Source organism: Hemiscyllium ocellatum, chromosome 12 (genome assembly GCF_020745735.1).
Source record: "Hemiscyllium ocellatum isolate sHemOce1 chromosome 12, sHemOce1.pat.X.cur, whole genome shotgun sequence".
Taxonomy (NCBI): domain Eukaryota; kingdom Metazoa; phylum Chordata; class Chondrichthyes; order Orectolobiformes; family Hemiscylliidae; genus Hemiscyllium; species Hemiscyllium ocellatum.
The window spans coordinates 72917545-72942888 of NC_083412.1; the positions used below are offsets into that span (position 1 = coordinate 72917545).

A 25344-nucleotide genomic window follows, 5' to 3' on the forward strand; every position below is an offset into this window, starting at 1 on the left:
AAACTACCAATCAGCTGCTGGAGCAATCTGAATATTGCTTAAAAAGTAAATAATTGCAATAAGCATCTTGACTTGCTAAACGTAACTAAGACTTGGCCTCGGTTGTGTTTGTTTCACAAATACTGTACTGGTGGTGGTTAGAGGAGCAGTTTGAGTGGATGAATTAAGTATATAAGAACACAAAAACGCATTTGTACAGCATTAAAAGAATATTAATCTTATCAACACTATTTGACTCAATAGGCTTATTGATGAGAAATGAACTGAAATAACTGAAATGCATTTTCCTATCTTGTTTATCTGAAATAATTGAGACCCAACCCTGTTCTGTGTCAAAATCATAAGCACTGCAGATGCTGTAAATCAAACAAAACCAGAAGTTGCTGGAAAAGCTCAGCAGGTCTAGTAGCATCTGTGGAGAGAAATCAGAGTTGACGTTTCGGGTCAAGTGACTCTTCTGAAAAGTTCTAAGGTACATCAAGAAAATTTATTTCTAATGATCAGAAAATTGCAAGAATAAATTAACAGGAGCAGGAGTAAGCCATTCAGCTCTTCAGTCCACATTTGCCATTCAGTAAGATTGTGGTTGATCTGATTATTTGACATCCCTGATAACCTTTCACTAGCTAATCAACAATCTGTCTCCTACTAACTTAAAAATGTTCAGTTAAACTTCTACCACTATCACCATTTGAAGAGATCCATAGGCACTTGACCCACTGAGAAAAATAATTCTCAGTTCTTAAATGAACAGTCCCTTAATTATAAACAGTGACCCCTAGTTCACAGTTATCCCTCGACAGGAAACATCCTTATCATATTTATTTTTCAAAACTCTCAGGATCTTGTATGTTTCACTCAAATTGCCTTTTACTAAATTCCAGCAGATATAAGCCTAACCCATCCAACCTTTTCACGTCAGTCAACTCCGAGAAAGTGAAGGCTGAGGATGCTGCCAGATCTGACTAATGTGTAGTATTGGAAACAGTCAGGTCTGGCAGCATCCTCAGCGTCTGCAGTCTTCACTTTCTTAGAGTTGACTGATGTGAAAACATGATGTGTTTGTTGATAGAAGCATGGCATTCCAACCAGAATTCTATCAACAAACACATCGAGTTAGACCCCATCTACTAGCCCCTAAGAAAGAGAATAGGAAATGACATCACCACAGGAAATGACATCACCACAGGAAATGACATCAACCCAAAGGAACCAAACATATAAATAGAAAGTAGGAATCACATACAGTGCTTCGCCTGGAGACCCATTTGAAGATATTACCAAGTAGGGTGATGAAACTTCAATCTGAGCTACAAATCTTCTCAAAACTCATCAATCACCTTACCTATTTCAGGCCTAGTAAACCTTCTAAAATTGCTTAATAATGTTGCTAATATATTTATATGCTTAAATAAGGAGCACCATGGTGTCCACAGAATGCCAGATGTGGCCTTACCTGCTTGATAGGAACGTAATTCTTCTTGCACAAAACTATAACATTTCATTAAACTTTCCTATTTGCATGCTGTACTTGTTTGCAATTTCTGCATGAGAGCACCTAGGTCCCTCCATAGGTCAGAGTTCTGCAATCCCTTGTCATTTATAGAGTCCTAGAGATGTACAGCATGGAAACAGACCCTTTGGTCGAACCCATCCATGCCAACCAGATAACCCAACCCAATCTAGTCCCACCTGCCAGCACCTGGCCCGTATCCCTCCAAACCCTTCCTATTCTTATACCCATCTAAATGCCTTTTAAATGTTGTAATTGTTCTAGCCTCCACCACTTCCTCTGGCTACTCATTCAACAGTGTTTTTTCAATTTTCCTGCTAAAGTGCACAATTTCCCACATTATACTGCATTTGTTATGTCTTTGCCCATACATCTACCTTTACCTCTTTGTAAAAAGTGAGGTCTGCAGATGCTGGAGATCAGAGCTGAAAATGTGTTGCTGGTTAAAGCGCAGCAGGTCAGGCAGCATCCAAGGAACAGGAAATTCGACGTTTCGGGCACAAGCCCTTCATCAGGAAACACCAGCAACACATTTTCAGTTCTTTACCTCTTTGTAGCCTCCTAGCATTCTCTTCACAACTTAATTTTTCTACCTTTTCTTTGTGATCAGCAAATTTAGCAACCATACCTTTGGTCCCTTTATCCAAGTCATTTATGTAAATCGTAAAAGTTGAGTCCCAGCATCTATTCCTGTGACACAGCAGGGTAGATGATATACTGGTACTGTCACTAGACTGATAATCCAGTTGAGAGTGTAGTGCTGGAAAAGCACAACAGGTCAGGCAGCATCCGAGGAGAAGGAGAATCAACGTTTCAGGCAAGAACCCTTCAGGAATGAAACTTGAGCTGAGGGGGGTGAGTCTGGGGGAAGATAGCTGAGAGTTTGATAGCTAGATGGAGGCGGGGGTAATGGTATTAAGTCGGAGGGAAGGATGGAGAAGATAGTTGGGAAGGAAGGTGGATACGTAGGTCATGAGAGAGGTGCTGATTTGGAAGGTTGGAACTGGGATAAGGTTGTGGGGAGGGGAAATGAGGATAATCCAGTCAGCCAAGCTAATACTCTGAGGGCATGAGTTCCAGTCCTGTAGTGATGACTATGTAGTCATTATCAGTTGTTTTAAAACCCATCTGGTTCTCTAATGTCCTTTGCGGAAGGAAATTTTCCATTCTTACCTCGTCTGGCTTATGCATGACTCTACCCCTTGTTGGGATGGATATATCATCGGCCTAGGGAGGGTAGAGATGTAGTTACTTCTTGGGAAATCGGGGGGCGCTGCGGAGCTGTTGTTTGGACTGTTTACCGAAACTGCCTGTGCAGCTGGACTACCAAGGTCAGACCAATACAATGGCAGCCTTTACTCGGAGACCTTGTTTACGAGACAGACCATCTCGTGGATACCTGCCAAGGCCGAGGCCTGTTCACAGGAGGCCTTTGTCTGTGAGAGATCACGTGTGAGAGTGATTACGTAGCGTTAGCTTAGCGAACAATATATCAAGCAGGAGTTTTTTGGAAAGACTTCAGAACGCCTTCTCCAGCAAGCCTGATACCTTGCTGTAACTCGATTCTCTCTCGAATAAAGCAGTCTGTTTCTTAAAATCTGACCCGGTGTCTCATTCCTCCGAAACGAACACGGGGACGGTAGAACCGTCTTAACAGATGGTGACCCCTGACGTGCGGAGGGAATGGAGACACGCTTGTTGGCAGGGGTTGAGAGCCGCCGGGCGGCCGGCCATTCTGAACTGGGTACGGGGACGCCTCTTGCATAAAGGTCTCCAGTAGACATTGACCACTCTAAATTAGTAGTTGTTCCGACGTCTCGAATACCTTTGCCAACCTAAATTGCAGACGTGAGTAGACGACAGAGAATCGCTTGTTCTAAGTGCGAGTCCTTTAGGTGTGTTGGTCGTCCCGGAAAAGCCGGAGGTATTGGACACGGTGAGTTCTTTTTATTTGTTGCTTTCTATAGTGAGAAGAGTGAGTCCTCCAGGTGTGCGTTAGAACACCCCTGCAATTTCAAAAGTCCTGGAGACGGTGAGTGTTATATTTTTTGGTCTCTTATCGTTAGAGAAGTGAATTCTCCAGGTGTGCTTTGAAACACCCCTGCAATCCCAAAAGTCCTGGAGACAGTGAGTTATTTATTTTTGATCTCTTATGTTTATAAAAGTGAATCCTCTAGGTGTGCGTTAAAACAGCCCTGCAATTTGAAAGTCCTAGAGTGGATGAATTCTCCAGGTGTGCGTAGGAACACCCCTGCAATTTTAAATTCCTGGAGACGGTGAGGCATATGTTTATAGCCTCCTATCGTTAGACAAGTGAACCGTCTAGGTGTGCGTTGGAACATCACTGCAGATTGAAAGTCCTGGAATCGGTGAGTACTATTTTTTTTTCATTCACTTTCTCTCCTGGTGGTGAGTTGGTGATTTCTCCAGGTGTGCGTGGAAACAGCTCTGCAATTTCAAAATCCTGGAGGTAGGAGGCGAGGTGATTGTGTCTTACGGACCGCACGGCTCCCGGAACGGGAGTTTGGTCGGGGGATAGTGTAAGACGCGGGTACTGGGGTTACGGGAGTATAAACCCACGCGCTGACGGACTTGGGGACTGGGAAGCTTCCACTGCGCTGACATAATAACGGACGCAACGGTACGAGGGGACAGAGACAGACACAGAGTTCCGGACAGAGCAACTGTGTGTGTGTGAGAGGGAGTCTGTTTATGAGAAAGATAGAGTCTCTGGGTGTGTAAAAATCTGTGTGTGTATAAGTATTTCTGTGTTTGTAAAAGTCTGTGTGAGAAAAAAGAGTTTCTATGTGTGGAAGTCTGTGAAAAAGTCTGTATTGTTGCCCAGAGAGAGAGAGAGAGAGAGACTTGCAAAAGGCTGCTCAACCAGCAGACAGTTTTAACACTTTGTGTTCCGGCTTAAATTCATCTGCTTGTTAGTGAATGAATGTCTGAGTGCTATCACCTAGAGCTTGAGTCCCTGGACTTTTTTTTTGAATGTGATTTTTTTTATGAATGCTTAACATGATTTTTTTTTCAGGTTGGAGATTTTATTGAGATTGAGTGGAGATGGGAAAGATTAGTTGGTAACTGATATTGATATAACTGATATAATAATCTGAGTGGGTCTGTGGAATTAAGAAATTGTGTGTCATATCCCAAGGAGAGAGAGAATGCGAATGCTGCTGAGCACTAGCAGACCGTGTCTGTGAGAGAGATAGATAGAGAGAGTAGGGCAGCACGTTTGAAGTAAACATTTCGGGAGTACAGCCTGCAAAGCCTTTAACCCTTCGTGAACTGATTCAGATGCATCTGTTTGTTTGGTGATTATTTTCTTGGTTTTGTTTCTAGAGCCTGAATTCCAGGACTGCTGTTTAAAGTGATTTCTTTTTATGTGAACTTAACATGATTTTTTAAGGCTACTAACTTCTGTTCTTTTATGAGTCATGACTCCCTAACTACTTTTCTTACTAACCTCTTTTATTTTTACATAAAAGCAATATATGAAGGACAGTCGAAGTTTCGTTCGACAGTGGGTAGTTGTAAAAAACGAAAGTTTCCATGGTTATTATCTGTGACCTTGGATTCGACCATTGTGCATGCGTTAGAAGTTTTTAACTTGAATTGACAAATTGTTGTAAGACAGCTCTGATTATTTTTACGACCTAAAGTATTGTAATTGAGAAATGATTGGTCAGGAGTACATACAATGTGGTTAATTCTTTATGGTCCTCTAAGAAGCCTTCAATTCCCACTTTGAATTCCTTTTTGAATAAAGGAGTTAAATTTGCTATTCCCCAATCTAAAGGAACATTCTCTGAAATTAAGGAATGTTGGAAAATTAAAACCAATGAATTAATCATCTCACAAGCTGCTTCATTTCAGATCCCAGGATAAGTTCATCAAGAGCTAAGGACTTGTCAGCCCATTTGCAACAGTTAGTACATTGCTGCTTCCCTGGTGATTGTAATATTTGGATTCTTCCCTTTCTTCCACTTCCTGATTTACAACTACATCTGGAATGTAACTTCTATCTTCATAATGAAGTTCAGTGCAAAATACCTGGTTAATTAATCCTCAGTTTCTTATTTTCCCTTATTAATAACCAAGCTTACTTTGTAAGGGACCAAAGCTCACTCTGTTAACTTTTTAAAAATATGTGAGAACTGTTATCTGTTTTTACATTTCTAGCAAGACTTTTCTTTTACATATTTTCCCCCTTAATCATCTTTTGTAGTTTTTCATACTCTGTACAGTTGTCTGACCCACCACTCATTTTGGTGCTTATCATTATTGTTGGTTGTTCAACGTTAACTTTTTTAGTTAAGCATTGGTTCTAGGTCTTTAGAATTTTCTTGCATATATAACCGCTCTGTCTATTGGTCTATCCCTTAACAGAATTTTCCAATCCACATGACCTATCTCTCTTTTTATGCCATTCTAAATGTAATGACATAACTATACACATGAAGGAAAAGTTTTGTTTTTACAAAGGTGTTGTTAGAAGGTGCGATGAGCTTTCAGGGGAAAAATAAAATTGGAATCTTTCAAATGAAACAGGCAAATATTTGAAACGGAGGATAAAAATGAAAGGCAGGGAAATGGAAATGGTTACGTCATTCAAAACACTGCCTTTGTGTGCTTGCCTACATTGGCTCTATCTCATTCAGGATATATTTAGTTTCCGAATGCTTCTAAAATTTATTATTTGATATTTTCTAAATTAAAACATATCTGTCTATCTTGCTAGCCTTAGCTATGTTCTCCTCCCATTTAAATTCCTCATCACAATTCTTCATACCTCTAGTCTAGCATGAGCAAAGAAATGACATTGTTCTTTAGACTCTTAAATCCAGATCATGTTGTAAATATGAGGAGTCCCAACACTGAGCAACACTCATAAATTACCAGTCTGGAATTCTTTCTTTTATGCTTACCTTTTCCTTCTGCTCTCCAGCTTTCTCATGAGCTGTATCCTTTTATTTAATTTATTTTATTTAATTTTGTTTTTATCAAAGCTCCCTCATTTCGGATGATATCAAATAGTGGGCTCTGTTACCAGTCGTATTTTTCTTTTCAGGTATAAGTCTTCGTCCATACCAACTTATTGGTTTAAATTGGCTGATTCGATGCTACAGTATTCAACATGGCAGCATCCTTGCAGATGAAATGGGTCTTGGTAAAACATGTCAGGTAGGCTAGCTTCAACAGTGGCAGTTTTTTATGTACTGATTTTTTAAAAAAAATTGCTGATTGGTTGATATTGCCATTCAGACAGTGTATTGCAAATAGTAATAGATTACTGATGTCACTTTTTCCCAAATCCCATTGGCAATTATAATTGTGACACAGCTGGTGGGCAACAACTAATTACTGATTTATCATTTCTAAAGCAATTCACATGGATGTATTTGAAAAATTAAGTGCTGAGCTGAAATAAGAAGTGATCAAGCAAAAGTCCAAGAGCTTTGTCAAAGAGGTGATGCTTAAGTGAACAAAGCAAATTGTAGGGATCATTTAATGAACTCTCAATTTTGGGGCCTAGAAGGCAGTTCCTCCAGTGACAGGGAGAAGGAATACACGAAAGATTAGTCCCAGAGAAGCAAGTAATTTGTCAGAAAAGTTGTAGGGCTGAAGGAGCACATGGTGAAAGGGAAGTATTTGGAAATGAAGGGTTGGAGGGAGTGCAAGATCTATTGATTACAATGTAATCTCAAATACCAACATTAATTTCTTAATTTGAAACTTTAACCAACAGGAAATAGTCTGGTGTAGTAATTTGGGAAGATTTACTTAGGTTATAAATGATACCTATCAAAGCAGGGCACCAATTTAGTGGGTGCGTTACAGCTTTCCTGTACAGTTCAGGGTGCAGAGGTAAAAACAATGACTGCAGATGCTGGAAACCAGATTCTGGATTAGTGGTGCTGGAAGAGCACAGCAGTTCAGGCAGCATCCAAAGTGCAGCGGAATCGACGTTTCGGACAAAAGCCCTTCATCAGGAATAAAGACAGTGAGCCTGAAGCGTGGAGAGATAAGCTAGAGGAGGGTGGGGGTGGGGAGAAAGCAGCATAGAGTACAATGGGTGAGTGGGGGAGGGGATGAAGGTGATAGGTCAGGGAGGGGAGGGTGGAGTGGATAGGTGGAAAAGAGCTAGGCAGGTCGGACAAGTCATGGGGACAGTGCTGAGCTGGAAGTTTGGAACTAGGGTGAGGTGGAGGAAGGGGAAATGAGGAAACTGTTGAAGTCCACATTGATGCCCTGGGGTTGAAGTGTTCCGAGGTGGAAGATGAGGCGTTCTTCCTCCAGGCGTCTGGTGGTGAGGGAGCGGTGGTGAAGGAGGCCCAGGACCTCCATGTCCTCGGCAGAGTGGGAGGGGGAATTGAAATGTTGGGCCACGGGGCGGTGTGGTAGATTGGTGCGGGTGTCCCGGAGATGTTCCCTAAAGCGCTCTGCTAGGAGGCTCCCAGTCTCCCCAATGTAGAGGAGACCGCATCGGGAGCAACGGATACAATAAATGATATTAGTGGATGTGCAGGTAAAACTTTGGATGTGGAAGGCTTCTTTAGGGCCTTGGATAGAGGTGAGGGAGGAGGTGTGAGCACAGGTTTTACAGTTCCTCCGGTGGCAGGGGAAAGTGCCAGGATGGGAGGGTGGGTTGTAGGGGGGCGTGGACCTGACCACGTAGTCACGGAGGGAACGGTCTTTGCGGGAGGCGGAAAGGGGTGGGGAGGGAAATATATCCCTGGTGGTGGGGACTTTTTGGAGGTGGTGGAAATGTCGGCGGATGATTTGGTTTATGTGAAGGTTTGTAGGGTGTAAGGTGAGCACCAGGGGCGTTCTGTCCTTGTTACGGTTGGAGGGGTGGGGTCTGAGGGCGGAGGTGGGGATGTGGACGAGATGCTTTGGAGGGCATCTTTAACCATGTGTGAAGGGAAATTGCGGTCTCTAAAGAAGGAGACCATCTGGTGTGTTCTGTGGTGGAACTGGTCCTCCTGGGAGCAGATACGGCGTCAAGTTGGTCGTCATTAATGGAAATGGAGAGGTCCAGGAAGGGGAGGGAGGTGTCAGAGATGGTCCAGGTAAATTTAAGGTCAGGGTGGAATCTGTTGGTGAAGTTGATGAATTGCTCAGCCTCCTCGCGGGAGTACGAGGTGGCGCCAATGCAGTCATCAATTTAGCGGAGGAAGAGGTGGAGAGTGGTGCTGGTGTAATTACAGAAGATCAAATGTTCTACTTAGCCAACAAAGAGACAGGCATAGCTGGGGCCCATACGTGTGCCCATGGCTACCCCTTTGGTCTGGAGGAAGTGGGAGGATTCAAAGGAGAAATTGTTAAGGGTGAGGACCAGTTCGGCCAAACGAATGAGAGTGTCGGTGTAAGGGTACTGTTGGGGACGTCTGGAGAGGAAAAAATGGAGGGCTTGGAGGCCCTGGTCATGGCGGATAGAAGTGTAGAGGGATTGAATATCCATGGTGAAGATGAGGCTTTGGGGGCCAGAGAAACGGAAGCCTTGGAGAGGTGGAGGGCATGGGTGATGTCTCGAACGTTTGTGGGGAGTTCCTGGACTAGGGGGGATAGGACAGTGTCGAGGTAGGTAGAGATGAGTTCAGTGGGGCAGGAGCATGCTGAGACAATGGGTCGGCCAGGGTGGTCAGGTGTGTGGATCTTGGGAAGGAGGTAGAACTGGGCAGTGTGGGGCTCCCGGACATGAGGTTGGAAGCTGTGCGTGGGAGATCTCCTGAGTGATGAGGTTCTGTATGTTCTGGGAGACGATGGTTTGGTGATGGGGGGTGGGGTCATGGCCGAGGGGGCGGTAGGAAGAGGTGTCCTCGAGTTGGCGTTTGGCTTCAGCGGTGTAGAGGTCAGTGCGCCAGACTACGACTTCGCCCCCTTTATCTGCTGGCTTGATGGTGAGATGACGCCTCATCTTCCACCTCGGAACACTTCAACCCCAGGGCATCAATGTGGACTTCAACAGTTTCCTCATTTCCCCTTCCTCCACCTCACCCTAGTTCCAAACTTTCAGCTCAGCACTGTCCCCATTGACTTGTCTGACCTGCCTAGCTCCTTTTCCACCTGTCCACTCCACCCTCTCCTCCCTGACCTATCACCTTCATCCCCTCCCCCACTCACCCATTGTACTCTATGCTGCTTTCTCCCCACCCCCCACCCTCCTCTAGCTTATCTCTCCACGCTTCAGGCTCACTGCCTTTATTCCTGATGAAGGGCCTTTGCCCGAAACGTCGATTTCGCTGCACTTTGGATGCTGCCTGAACTGCTGTGCTCTTCCAATACCACTTATCCAGAATCTGGTTTCCAGTATCTGCAGTCGTTGTTTTTACACAGTTCAGGGTGCAGGTCAACACTTGATCTCTCTCCTCTGGCCAACACCGAGAGGGCTTTGTCCTTTCAGTTGATTGGCAGGATAGTTTCACTTTCAAACTTTTTTAGCCTTATATTACTGAAAGATGTTGCTTATACTCCTTCCCAAGCCATAACCCACAACATGATCAGTTACATCATTACATTGTGATTCACCTACCTTAGACCAGGCTTGTTGCTACCAAAACAGAAATTGCTGGAGAAACTCAGCAGATCTGGCAGCATCTGTGAAAACAGTGTTAACGTTTCAGGTCCAGTGATTCTTTGGAACTCACTTGACTGAGAAAATACCCATTAAATCAAGCACTTATGACTACCTGTTCGAGTTTTGTTCAGAGTCATCAGTTAGCTGATGTTTGTTTTCATTCCTGCTGTGTTTGAATGCTTGGGAAAATGTTTATGTTGACTTTTTTTAAAGGGCAACAGATCATGTATAAAAATTTACTTATAACTTTGCAATTATTTAAAAACTAATACAGAAGAATACAAAGTGCTAATCTAAAAAAAGTATTATACAGTTATGTAAAAGAGTGAAGTAGTGAAATATTATTTGATATACTGCCTGAGCTAATGAAATTTTAAAGGATCACAGAATTACAAACTCTACACAGTTAATTCTGATAGAAAGATTACATTTAATCATTTTGAATTATCTCAGTTCTAAAGTAAATTAAAATAACACCAATATAGAAGCATAGCTATGACTTATGATCTCTTGATAAAGGCTAACAATATCGGAGTGTATCAACTCTGCCTTCTTTGGCCTGAAGAAGGCATGTTCTCTCAATTATAAAATTGGAGTCAGTTAAAAAAGAGGCCTGCTTCAACCTTGCAGTTATACTTCTAAAACATTAAATGTGTTGTCATCACTCTGTTCGCAATCCTATGATGCATTTCTTTAAGTGAGGCTAAACTTGCTATTCAAGTACCATGATCTACATTGATATGATTAAGCAGACTATATAACATTAGATTAGAGGGCTTTTGTGGTGCAATGGTAATGTCTCTGTCACTGGACTGGGAAGTCTTGGTTTAAGTCGCACCTGCTCGAGGTGTTTCATAACATCTCTGAACAGGTTCATTAAAATACCTCCTTACCTCCGGGAGGCCCTGGTAAAAGTATCACCTGCTCTGTCAAAGTCTGTCTGATCAAATATCTGCAATATTAGATTAATCATTGAGTATTTTTAATTGTGTGATCAAAACTAAATTAAGTCAATCATAAAATGCTAGTTTCCTAATAATCCTATAGAAATTTGGTATATTTGTGTTGGTCAGCAAGGACTGAAAATGTGACCAGTTGAGATTTGATGCAGACTTGCACATGTTGCAAATGTTGTGAAATTTCTGCTTTCATTTTTTCAGTCAATATGCTTTCTTCTCTGCCTAACTGGAAGACAAAAGGAGAAAGGTCCTTTTTTGATCCTGTGCCCACTGTCAGTACTGAAGAACTGGACAGAAGAACTGGCAGGGTAAACATTTAAAATATAATAATTAAACAGTTTTCTGGATTGCTTTGATGTTTAGTTCCTCTTAACCTATCATTATTTGAGAGAACAGTGAAGTAAAAACAGGTGCTTTGAACAGATGAAAATTAGCTTGCCGAAGTATTCCATGTTAAGAACACTGTAGAGATCATTCTGATTTTGGGTAACAAACACAATACGGAATGCATCTTATACATTTCTCCCAATTTTCATTTTGTACACCTCAGTTAAAATTAAACTTGAGGTATTTAGTTTGCATTTGAATCACTACCACCCAAAATTGTGGTCAGGCTTTGAGGAATCAGGAGGTGAGTTATTTGCGAGATTTGTAGCCTCTTACCTACTGTTTCCACAGTACTTCTATGACTAGCTTTGTTTCCCACAGAATCACAGTGAATACGCTTCATAAATATTTAGAAAGCATTTTTGGAGATAGTGATCAGTGCTACATGAACATTTTTTTTCTCTTATTGATGTGATTTAAATGAGTAATCAGTCATACTTTGTGTCACAGAAACAAACCTGCATTTTACTGAATGTTCATGTTAGAGGTTCAGTGTGCTGTAGTACTATAATGCTTTTATATGCATGAATATAGATATATAGTTTTTCATTTATGCAGGTTTGCTCCACGACTTTCAGTGGTTGTTTACACAGGAGATAAGGATACAAGACTAGCTTTGCAACAAGACTTGAAAAATTGCAATTTCCATGTACTTCTCACCACATATGAGGTAATAATGATAACCAATGTCAACTTATAAAGTGTATACAATTGCTAATCCATTATCGTAACATCTTCATTTTGTAAGGCATAAGTACACGTCAACTTAACCAGTTGTTCTATCTGTCACCGGTGGGTGCATGTGAGCCGAATGCAAATTTTGTTTGTCTTGTTTAATTAACATTTTAGATGTAAATCATAAAATAGGAGTTGCTATTTGCATAGAATTTTGTTCAGAGTGTAAGGGGTTTTTTAATGTTAGGTGTAGTTGCTAAATAAATTAGTTAAACTGTATCATTTTGGATCTGCTTGAAATATTGTTGCAGTTGGTGAAAAACTTAAACTTATACGTGCTCAACTGATGACTTCAAAATTTAATGTCTGCAGGTAACTGCCCATGTTAGAAATGCAAATCCCTTTAAGGATCACACAGGACAGCTCCAGATCTGGACTTTGCATTTAAGAGTTGGACTCCCCCAGACTGGGGAGTGCAAAGTTGAAAATTGCTGTTTGTGTTAAACTATAGATTTACAATTAAATCCTTAAAAAATCTTTGAATCTTTTACTGCCTATTTCAGCATATGACTATCAGTCTGTTAAGCAATAACAATGTCGGTATTAGTAGATGCAGTGCATTGTTGTCCGTGGCCAGGATGCATAATTGTTGCTGTATTGATTTGTTACAAACAATTTCATACAAAATAATTAATGTTTTTATTTATTTAGATTTGCTTGAAAGATGCTTCTTTCCTGAGTAGGTGAGTTACTGTACAACTTAGTTGTGCTATTGGAAGCAAATAACAAAGGTAATTGCTTTTATTAAAGCTCTTTTATCGACATATATATCACCTGTTATAATTAGTTCTAAGAAAATTATAAAATAAAGTGAAATGATATCAAAGTGAAACAATATTCTGGTGTTATACTGAACATTATATTTATGCACTTAGCATTTCCAATGCAAATTGATATTTGCTGAGTGAGGATAGTGTATATGTAATTTATCGACAAAATATCAAGATTGATTCACTAATCGCTGTGCTGCGTCGATTATAATGCAGTCTACATCAGTTCTATCTGCAATAGTTGAATCCAAATTGACAACTTGTATCTCATTAAGTAATTGGTCGATGAGAACACCATCATTTGTAAACTCCCCATTAAATCATTCATCATGCTAGCCTGGAATTATGTTAATACGTCTCCATAAATAAGTCAAAGTTATCAATTAGGGATGGGGTAATAAATGCTGGTCTCACCAGTAACACACACATCCTGTGAATAAATGAATATTTAAAAAATGCTTCAGGAAACAGTGACTTTACTCAAATTAATTGAAGATGAATAAGTACAGGTAGACATTTTTGAAAAGGTTGTCAAAAGTAAAAATTAGTCGTCAGGTAGAGATTGGGCAATATATGGCATTAACGTCTAAGTAGAAACGCAATTTGCCAAAATTATCTACATACATGAGGAACAAATTGGTTTAATTACACTTATTTTTCTTTCAATCTTCGACTCTGTTAAACTGTACAATAACAAATATATTGTGTTCCAGATCAAATTGGAGTGTACTGATTGTGGATGAGGCCCACAGGTTGAAGAACCAGAACTCTTTACTGCATAAAACTCTGAAATCGGTAGGACATTCTTGACACACAACATTCTTTTTTTTGTGAGATGTTTTTGTAATTTTTGAATTTCCTTGAAGAATGAAAACAGTTTTGTAGGCATGCACCTGCCAATGAATGCTGATTGTTTACTGATAGTTTTCAGTACGATTCACACTGCTGCTAACTGGAACACCAGCGCAGAACAACCTTCATGAGCTCTATTCGCTGCTAAGCTTTGTGGAACCAAAGGTGTTCTCGGGGGATGAAGTGGAAGAATTTACTAAATATTACAGCAACGTAGAAGAGGATGCAGTAAACGGTATGCACGAATTTTACAAATCCTTTAACTTTACCACATTTGAATAATATTATTTTCCAATTATTATCCAACATCAATTTTCTATCTTTCTGTATAACGCATTTGTTGCAGAGCTATGCTGTAATTGGCTTATAGTTTCTGATTTCTGCTAATCCCAGCTGTTCGCAGTGTATAGATGGCATGTGTTCAATTTTGCTGACAAAAATTCTGCCAGCTGTCTGTGTCTCAACAGCATTGCAGCTGTACTTAGAATCTTGATATGTCAAATGTGTAATGTGGTAAGAAACATAATTTACTAAATTAAATCGACAATCCTATCTAGTTATTATGGAAGTTTTACATTACGAATGACCTCAGGATTGTTATCTAGAATTAGAAAGAATGCTGATCTATGCTATTGCACTGGGTTTCATGCATTTGTACCCAATACTTAAATCAATTGATCAGCTGAGATCAGACGGAAGGGGGGCCTCTAGCAGAATGGCAGCATAAGTTTAAAAATAAGAAATTTATCATCATGGCAAGAACAGCAGTAATTTCTTTGCATTTTCATTCTTCCAACTATAGAGGGCATATTTTACATTGGAAACATTTATTCTGCCACAGTTCAAGGTTCTTGGGTTGTGAGGTGTGAGACAGCAATTGCTGTCATGGAGCTTAGATTGAATTGTAACAGATGTGAAGTTCCTTTAAGTCCTAGCTTTTTTTTCATTTGGTGGGTGTGAGGGGTTATTGACAAGATCTTTGTTGGTCTGGTTGTAACTGTAAAAAAAAATCGTTTTTGTTTGCAACGTAGGAGCAGGAGTAGGCTATTTAGCTCATTGAGTCTGCTCTACTATTTAATATGATAGTAACTGATCGAGCACTTCAATGCCTTTTTAAGCATACTCAAAGGCTCAGCTTCCACAGCTCTCCAGGAGAGAGAATTCCAAAGATTAAGAATCCTCTGAGTAAAAGAACTCCTTATCTCGATCCTAAATGGCATTCCTTTTAATTTTCAATTTTGTCCCTGGATGTAAACTTCACAACCGGGGAAAGTTTTACTTGCTCCTTCCGAGTCTATTCTTATAAGTATTTTGTAAGTTTCAATGAGGTCACCTCTCGTTCTTCAAAACTCTAAAGAATACAGACCTAGTGTGCCCAATCTCTGTTCACAGGACTGTCCTGCTATCCTGGGAACAAAGCTAATGAACCGTTCTGAAGAAGGGTCGCTGGACCTGAAATGAAAACTCTGATTTCTCTCCACAGATGCTGCCAGACCTGCTGGGTTTTTCAAGCAATTCCTATTTTTCTTTAAGTTGAACTTTAGTAGCACTCCTTCTGTAGCAGTAATGTCTTTACTGATATAAGAAGACCCAAACTGCATAGATTATTCTTGGTGTAGAAGAGCCAAGCTCCAGTACAATTGTAGGAAGACTTCAAGATTTTTATGCTCAAATCCTCTTGAAGTAAAGACTAGTATTCCATCAATCTTCCTAAATAGGTTGCTGCTCCTGCAAGTTGATCTTCAGTGAATTACTGGCAACTACACCCAAGTCCCTTTGCACATTTACATTTTCCACTCTCTCATCATTTATGAAATACACTGCACACCTGTTTTTCCTACCAAAGTGGATAACCTCACATTCTTCCACATTGGGCAAGACATGGCAATGGAATACAATCACTAAACCAATCTAACTCCTCCTGAAAACGTTTTATATCTTCCTTAGAAAATGTATTCCTGCTTAGCTCTTCAAATTTAGAAATATTGTGTCCAAATCATTGATAAATATAGTGAACTGCTGGGGTCCATTGTGGTACCCACTAGTCACAGGTTACCAATATAAGAATGATTCATATTCCTATTCTTTGTTTCTGTTCTTTAGCCAATCCTTAATCCATTCCAGTACATTAACTCTTATGCCATGAGCTTTAATTTTACTCCTGTTGAGAACTTCAAATGCCTTCCAACATCCAAATATACTACATCTACTGATTTTAGTAACATCCTCTGAAAATGTCAAACAGGTTTGTCAAACATGACTAAGGCCAATCAGTGCATTTTTTTTTTACCATATGTGTTTATTCCTCCTTTAAGATATATTCTCGAATTTTCCCTACTGCTGATGTAAGGCTAATAGGTCTGTAGTTCCCTGTTTATTTTCTTGCTTTTTTTAAAAATAGTGCTGTCACATTTGCAGGAATCATTCCAGAATTTTATAACTTTGGAAGATGGTTTTCTAATGCATCCTCAATCTCTATAGATACGTTCTTCAATGTTCTGGGATGCAGACTATCAGGTTCAGGGACTTATCAAGTTCCAGCCTGATTAATTTCTCCAATACAACCTCCTTACCAATGCTAATTTCCTTCAACTCTTTCTTTCTAGTCACTTGGATTTCTAATTCGGGAGGAGTTCTTTTATCTTCCTCAATAAAAACAGACAAAAAATAATAGTTTAGCTTCTGTTCTATTTGTTTATTCTCATTATGAATTCTCCTGACTTGTTTTTAAAGGACTCACATCTGTCTTATCCAAACATTTGATTTACAGTTATAGAGATGTACAGCATGGTAACAGATCCTTCAGTCCAATTTGTCCATGTCCACCAGACATTCCAACCCAATCTAGTCCCACCTGCCAGCATCCAGTCCATATCCCTCGAAACCCTTCCTATTCATGTACCTATCCAGATGCCTTTTAAATGTTGCAATTGTACAACCCTCCACGGCTTCCTGTGGCAGCTCATTCCATACACGTACCACTCTCTGCGTGAAAAAGTTGTCCCCAGGTTTCTTTTATATTTTTCCCCTCTTGCCCTAAACCTATGCCCTCTCTTTCTTGACTCCCCAACCCCAGAGAAAAGACTTTGTCTATTTATCCTATCCATGCCCTTCACGACTTTATAAACCTCTGTAAGGTCACCCCTCAGCCTCTGATACTCCAGGTAAAACAACCCTAGCCTATTCAACCTCTCCCTATAGCTCAAATCCTCCAACCCTGGCAACATTCTTGTAAATCTTTTCTGAACCCTTTCAAGTTTCACAACATCTTTCCGATAGAAAGAAGACCAGAATGGCATGCAATATTCCAAAAGTGGCCTAACCAATGTCCTGTACAGTTGCAACATGACCTCCCAACTCCTGTACTCAATGCTCTGACCAATAAAGGAAAGCATACCAACACCACCTTCACTATCCTATCTACCTGCAACTCCACTTTCAAGGAGCTATGAACCTGCACTCCAAGGTCTCTTTGTTCAGCAACACTCCCTCGGACCTTGATTCTATGTAGTTCATGATGGAGGATGGAAATAATTTCTGGCTGCAACAGGCTGCTCCTTTTTAAGGTATTTTAGGTGTTGGAGGTGATTTCATCAAATTTCAGGAGCAGCATTTACTGTTTTAAATGCTGTTGCATTGTTTTGGAACCTTGGATAAAAGTCAAAACAACGGGAACACATGGTGAGGTCAGAGCAGGAGAGAGAGAAAGAGAAAGAAACCCACACTACTAACTGACACATCAGTGATCCTGCACAGTTACTGCCTTTGCTGTTTGAATTCATGTATCACTGGACATTGGAATGCATCTGGGAAAATGAACAAACAGTGAAATTCACAACAAATCTTGGAGGAACCTGTTTGGGAGAGGTGGCAGCACAGAAACTGATAAGTGAATGTTTTGAGCGTGGCCTTACAGTAAGTCTGCAGTAGTGAGTAGAGTGGGTTCTTTCTTGACATGTTGAGATATGTGTCTTGATTAAACTTAAAAATATAAGCCATATATATTAATTTAACCTGGAACAGTGTTGTGTAGAGGAATAAGACAGTGCTATTTTCTGGGTCTGTAGATTGAAAGAAGCAAAAACGGCCTTTAATAGAGTGATATGCTCTTCTCATCGGATGTGAGAGTTTTGGGAGAGTTTACGTGTTACTGAGGATTATATCTGCAATAAATGCAGTTGGTTGCGAATCCTATCAGATTGAATGGATTGGTTGGATAGACAGTTAGAGGCAATGAGAAATTTACAAGAGCAAGAGGATGTGATGGATGGCAGCTATAGGAAGGAGGAAAAGTTGCAGATACAGTCACATTGATGAGTTAACTCCAGGAAAAGTAAGAGAGGTAGGGGTAGTGTAAGAGTCTTCTGTGGCTATCCCCATTTAAAACAAGTATGCTGCTTTGGAAAATGTAAGGGGTGATGGATTCTCAGGGGAACATAGCACAAACAGCCAAATTTCTTGCATTAAAACTGGCTCTAATGCAATGAGGTGTACGTCGGATTCCAAGAGACTGATTGTGTTAGGGGACACTCTAGTCCGAGGTACAGACAGACGTTTCTGTGGCCAGGAGTGAAAAATCAGAATGGTGTGTTGCTTCCCTGCTGCCAGGATCAAGGATGTCTCAGAGGGTGAAGAATGTTCTCACGGGAGAGAGAGGCCAGCAAGAGGGTATTGTCCACATTGGAACCAAAGACACAGGAAGGGAAAAGGTTGAGATTCTGAAGGGAGGTTACAGAGAGTTAGACAGGAATTTAAAAAGGAGGTCCTCGGGAGTAGTAATATCAGGATTACTCCCAGTGCTACAAGCTAGTGAGGGCAGGAATAGGAGGGTAGAGCAGATGAATGCATAGCTTAAGAGCTGGTGCATGGGAGAAGAATTCACATTTTTGGATCATTGAAATCTCTTTTGGGGTAGAAGTGACCTGTACAAGAAGGACGGATTGCACCTGAGTTGGGAGGGGACTAATATACTGGCATGGAGGTTTGCTAGAACTGCTCGGGAGGATTTAAACTAGTAAGGTGGTGTGGTGGGACCCAGGGAGATGGTGAGGAAAGAGATCAATTTGAGACTGGTTCAGTTGAGAACAGAAGTGAGTCAAACAGTCATGGCAGGCAGGGACAAAGCAGAGAATGAGGAGGGACTGATAAATTAAACTGCATTTAATTCAATGCAAGGGGCCTAGCAGGGAAGGCAGATGAACTCGGCGTGGTTAGGAACATAGGACTGGGATATCATAACAGAAACAGAAATGTAGCTCAAGGATGCACAGGACTAGCAGCTTAGTGTTCCAGGATACAAATGCTACAGGAAGGACAGAAAGGGAGGCAAAAGAGGAGGGGAAATGGGAATCTTTGATAAGGGATAGCAATACATCTATACTGAGGCAGATATTCCTGGAAATACATCTAGGGAAGTTATTTGGGTGGAACTGAGGAATAAAAAAGGATGATCACCTTGTTGGGATTGTATTATAGACCTAATCGATTTTTATGGCTTTTTTTTTGCTGGATTAGATTTATATTTTATTCTTCCGTTCGTTGTCAGTTTCTTAGTTTCCGTTTGCTGTATTGTAAAAACTTTCCAAATCCTCAGATCTATTATTATTTCTGGCAATTTTATAAGCCTCTCCTTTTAGTCTTATACAATTCTTAACTTCCTTTATCAGCCACAGTTGTTATGGACCAGACCAGACCACCTAAAAACATTTCAAGAAAGTAGCCTGGACTCTAACTTTGCTAGTTTTAAGCAGATGTAAGGTTGATATTCCAGGAGTGTTGTGGCTGGCCCAACCACTTCGTTTCAAACAAAACAGAATTTATTTGCAAGATTACTGAATGAAACACAAATACAAGAGAACCAATAGAATAACTTAACAAATCCAAAAACCCAACAAATTATCCCAACTTAATGATGGTGTTCCAAATTCCTGAAACAATCCCCATAAACACCCTTTGGCAAAAAGGTAAAATCAAACACAGGAGCTACAGAAGAGAGAGAGACGGCAGAGAGTTTCAGCATGGAACACTTTCTTCCTTGGAGCTGTTTCTTTAACCAGAGGCCTCAAAAGGTTGACTGCTTGCTAAAACTGAACCAAACCAAACCTGAGAAAAGCTGAGCTGGAAGAACTGGCCACTCCCTTTTCATTGTACAAGTGTTTGTATAAAATTTTTAAAGCTTCTTCAAGTGGATAAACTTGGAATCTCTGTGTTTATGACTGCTCTTTAAAAAAATCCCCAAGGACAGCATAATCTTTTTAAAGGAGTAGCATCACCACTCCTCCCACTCATTTAAAAAAAAAATGAATATCAATATACAAAGGTGGCTTTATTTTAAAACTCCTTAATCTTAAATTGTTAGTATACAGCAATACCCATATACATTACATTAACGATAAGCAAGCATTCTAAAGCCTGCCACAATCTGTTTTACTCCTGCCATCACCCACGATTATGGTATTGCACATGTTGCAAACATCTGTCCTGATTTATGTCATGCCCTGCAGTACTAATACTGTTTAGTGGTCTACAAATAAGTCTAACCAAAATCTGTTGTTTCTTGCTGTTTCTTGGTTCCACCATAATAGATTTCACATTTTGTTCTTCCATACGAGATCGTCCCTGATCAACATACTAATCCAACACCATATTATGAGTGCAACTCCACCTCCTTTTCCTTGTCTGTCTTTCCTGAATATTGAATATCTTGGAATGTTCATCTCCCAATTCTGGACACAATGTAGCCATGTCGGTACAATTACAAAGTTTAAAAGACATTTGGATAAGTACGTGAATGGGAAAGGTTTGGAGGGATATGGACCAGGAGCAAGCAGCTGGGACTAGTTTCATTTGGAATTATGTTTGGCATAGACTGGTTGAACTGAAGGGTCTGTTTCCATGCTCTATCAGTCTATGAGTATGACTTTGTGTTTCCAGAATGGCAATCATAACATAACAATTTACATCTATCTGTGCCTTTAGATCATCTATCTTGTGATCATCTATCTTGTTGTGCATGCTGCATTTATTCTGGTATCATATAATCCTCACAGTATGGAAACAAGCCATTGGGCCCAACAAGTCCACATCAACCCTCTGAAGAGTATCTGACCCATACCCATTCCCCCTACCCTCTTGCTTTACATTTCCCCTGACTAATGCATCCCCTTAGTCAGGAATACCATTGGCAATTTCTCATGGTCAGTTCACCTAACCTGCACACTTTTGGAGGAAACTGGAGCATTCACAGGAAGCCCACGCAGACATTGGGTGAATGTGCAAACTCCACACAGTCACCTGAGGCTGGAATTGAAATGAGAAGCAGCAGTGCTAATTACTGCTAGACAGAGTGCTCTTAGTTTTGTCTTTTTCACAACATTCCATGTTCAAGGCATATTTGATGCTTGGCTTTGTTTAACCCATCTTTTAGTCTCCCTTGCAGCTTTTCTATTCCCAGTTATCAGTTTTTTTTGACAATTTGGGTTACTGTTCTCAAGCTAGTTTAAAACAACCAAAACAGAACTAGCCAATCTCCCTGTGAGGATATCAGTACCATTTCTGGTAATATGTAATGTGTCCAGCTTGTACAGGAGAAACTTGCCCAGAACTGGTTCCAAAGCCTCCAGATCTCTGTTGCCCTCCCTTCTCCACCAGTTTTCCAACCATATATTCAATCAACTGATCTTTCTACTCCTGTACTGACTAATATGTGGCTCTGGGAGTGATCTCGAAGTTACTTGAGGTCCTGCTTTTTGATTTCCTTCCTTTCTCTCTCAATACTGCTATCAGGACCTCACCCCTCTTCCTAACTGTATCATTGGTAGCAATGTGGACCATGAGTTCTGGCTGATGTCTTCCCATAGAAGGTCATCCTGCTGCTCCATGGCATCTTTGACCCTGGAGGCAACACACCATCCTAAATTCACATTTCATGCTGTAGAAACTCCTGTCTGATCCCTTGGCTATGAAAGCCCCAATCACTGTTGTTGACCTGTACAGCTGAGACATTGTTAATGCCATGGCCCTTTCTCAGGTTTTATTCCATTGAACAGCCATTGCTTTCACTATTTTCCAAAATGGAATACTGATTGGCAAGCACAATAGACTCAAGGGACTACTGCATTAACTGCCACGTTTCCTTTTACCGTTTTGAAGTCACTTATTTCTTCTTTACCTGTATGCTTCTAACCTGTATGTGTCTCCTCCCTATGTTTCTATCTATGTAGTCTCTACTCCGTGGATTCACAATGCTCCAACTGCTGTTCAAGTTCAAAAACTCGGAACTCAAGCTTGTATAGCCAGTGATACTTCCTGCAGGTGTATTTGTCTGAAAAATGTGATTATGTTCATGACTTCACACATGCCACAGCATGTACACTCCACTTATACCTGATTTGCTGTTCTGTAACTCTGAATATGTTCTGTTTCTCTTAGTGTTTTACGTGAAGTTTATATTTATTCTATCAGTAATTTAACTTATATTACTTATTTTTCTTTGGTTTTACTTTATTATTTTATTTTATTTGATTTAGTTTTCTTTACCATTTGTTAATGTTTGTGCTTTACATCCAAATAGTTGCTCCTCCTTTATAAATGATTTTTTAATTTTAAACCATTAGACTCATTCTTAACAGTAGCTTCTCAACACCACAAAAACTTGCAGGTTTCCTAAAGTATCACTCTTAGATAATTTTTACCCCCACACACAATGTAACTTGGCCTTGCATTCAGAAAGAATCCACTCTTTACTCTGTGTGGTCTTTCGGTCTTGCCTCTTCTCTCTTGGTGCTGTGTTCAAAATGAAGCAATTTCCCCACTCTCTGCACTCCTGCTGTCTCCTCTCCTGGTTCTGTGTTCAGAATCTTTACTTTTATTTCTAAAAACTCCTGCAGTTTGACCCAAAATTCTCCCCATTGCTCCTCCATTAATAAGGTCTCTTTCCTCACCAAAGGAATTAATAGTTGGAATTTGATTGTATCTTTGTGTATGTAACAAGTCTGGATACCAAGACATCAACGTTGTGAACCTTTGTAGTAGAAAACTTTATATTTGGTTTGGTCTGGTAGTAAAGCATTTGGGTGAACACAGCTCCATCAATAATGTCCTGAGTCAATAAAGCTCCTCTTAAAAACAATATTCTGTTGTTTACTAAGGAAAATGTAACCACTCAGACTGAAAAGTTTAAAATGCAATGTTGGCTGCAACATCATTCTAAATTCAGGTGTAATATTTTGGTTAAATCACAAATCACAGTGCTAAAGATTAGAGTCTTAACAATCATGTTTATTTTGTGGGTTGTATGTTTCTGTCTTTCCCCAGCTAAAGAGTTGCACAGTCTTATGCATCCATTCCTCCTGAGAAGAATTAAAGCTAATGTTGCTGCAGAGTTACCTAAGAGGATGGACATTGTTCTGTATCATGGGATGTCTGTACTGCAGAAAAAGTATTATAAAGCCATTCTAATGAAGGACTTGGGTAAGTGCTAAGTACCTAATTGTAAATCAGTGAGTTTTTTAAAAAATTGCTTAAGAAGTCATATTCGCCCATTGTCTATCAATAGCTAACTGCCTGTCATTTAAATGTGTATCAAATGCTTGATAGAAATTTTAAGTCTTTGTAACCTGGGTATTCCAAATATTGCAGAATCCTATCCATTGTGCTTTCTCAACTACAGCGCTACTGAAACAATTGGTGCATTACCTTTTTGAACCATTGTGTTCAATTTGTGTCAGTACCTCACAGAGCCCTAACATAGCTCCTTAAGTAGCATTGTGTCAAAGTTTTTGTCACTGCTAGTATGATACACAATGGGATGTTTTACTGCATTAAAGGTACTATATAAATGCAAATTCTTAATGCTGTCTGAACTAATGTTGTGTTATCCTAATAACTTTGTCACAAACCACTATGGATAAATTAATATTACAGATAGGAATGATGCTTTAGAATAGACAGTTCATTGAATGTAAAGATAACAGTGAAATATCATTACTCATGAAGTTTTCACTTGCATGTAAGCCCAGTTTATTGCATTTACCATTCCTGATTGTGATCTTCTCTTTTTGGAAAACCTTAAAGGTCATTTGGCGATGTAACAGGTACTGTATAAATGCAAGTTGCTGTCGTATTGCTAAATTACCATCTTTTGTTATATTTTCCACTCCAGCCATCAGCCTGGAACCCACAACTTTTTAACTCAAGCTTTAAGTAAACCTAGCTGAGGTAACTTGATACAAATTGCAGTGTTTAAATAAATAGTAATGTATAATGTGAATTTGAGATTGAATGTCTTAAATAAAAGCAAAAATATTCCAGATGCTGGAATTCAGAAATAAATATACAAAATACTGGAGAGAAATCGAGTTCATGTTTTGAGTCCAGTCTGATACCTCTTCCAAAATTCTAGCTGCAATTTTTAATCTCTCATTGACACATTGAATGCATCTTTTTATTTAGAACATAATTTTTAAAAATTCAGTTATAGTTTAGGTGATTGTGTATACCACTGTGCTAAGTGTGGGGGTTGTATGTTAACTTGCTTCACGTTTAACGGTACTTTCCAAAAGTTATGTTCCTTGGGAAAGGGAGCTCCAGAGGCATAATACTGCATATGCTGAAACAAAACTTGAAAATGCTGGAGAAACCCAGCAAGTCTGGCAGCATCTGTAAGTAGAGAAACAGTGAATGTTTCAGTCCATTCTGACCATTTTTCAGAACTGTAGGGTGGTAGAAATGTGGATGGGTTTTATGAGATTGAAAGGAAAGAAGGAAGAAAAGGGAAGATCAAGGATAGGGTAGAAGTCTGGAAAGGTTAAACGTCAAAGGTCATGGATCAAAAGGCAAAGGGAGTGGCAATGACTGCAGTGAAAAAAACAAAGCATTTGTCCAGAAAGAGTGTAAATGACAGAATGATCAGTCTAAAAGCAAAAACCTGAAAAAGAAGATGCACATGGCAAAAGAATCAGAATCAAAACAGGAGACAGATCTCGTATCTGAAGTTGTTGAACTCAGTGTTGAGACCAAAAGGCTGTAAAACGTTTAATTGGAAGATGACGGATTGTTCCCCAAGCTTGTTTTGAACATCACTGGAACCCTGCAGCAGGCTGTGGACAGACATGAGAGCATGGTGTTGAATTAAAATGGCAAGCAGTCCAAAGCTGTATGGAGACCGGAGTACAAAAATCTAGACTGATGATTCAAGACTGAGTGAGTGTTACACGTTATGAGTGGCATCTTTCAAAAAAAACAAAACCCTGTGTGCCCTCTCGAGTGGATGTTAAAGATTCCGTGGCATTATTCTGAAGAAAGGTGGGGGAGTTATCCTGGGCATACTGGTTAATTTTTATATCTCAATATTGCAAAATTATAGATGACCCTGTGATTAACACATTGCTGTTTAAGGAGCTTGCTGTGAGCAAATTAGCGGCTATGTTTCTTCAGTATCAATAATCATTTCATAATGAGAATACTGTGATACTTCGTGTAAATATGTTATTTCCTAATGTTTTTTAGACTATAGTTCCTCATTAATTGAGTTTGTTATAT

General features: G+C 40.0%; 1 protein-coding gene across 4 annotated transcripts in view; it reads left to right on the plus strand.

Moving 5' to 3' along the window:
* chd1l (chromodomain helicase DNA binding protein 1-like) overlaps positions 1-25344 on the plus strand; it is a 94145-nt gene that overhangs the window by 1723 nt on the left and 67078 nt on the right. For 3 of the 4 annotated variants that reach the window (XM_060833704.1, XM_060833701.1, XM_060833702.1), the window contains exons 2-8: positions 6591-6703; positions 11261-11367; positions 12005-12116; positions 12833-12864; positions 13665-13746; positions 13876-14038; positions 23119-23274. In XM_060833704.1, coding sequence (XP_060689687.1) covers positions 6680-6703; positions 11261-11367; positions 12005-12116; positions 12833-12864; positions 13665-13746; positions 13876-14038; positions 23119-23274 — 676 coding nt within the window. In that variant the 5' untranslated portion in view covers positions 6591-6679. Of the gene's footprint in view, positions 1-3060; positions 3883-6590; positions 6704-11260; positions 11368-12004; positions 12117-12832; positions 12865-13664; positions 13747-13875; positions 14039-23118; positions 23275-25344 lie in introns of those variants that run through there. The other variant, XM_060833703.1, reaches the window with a different exon arrangement.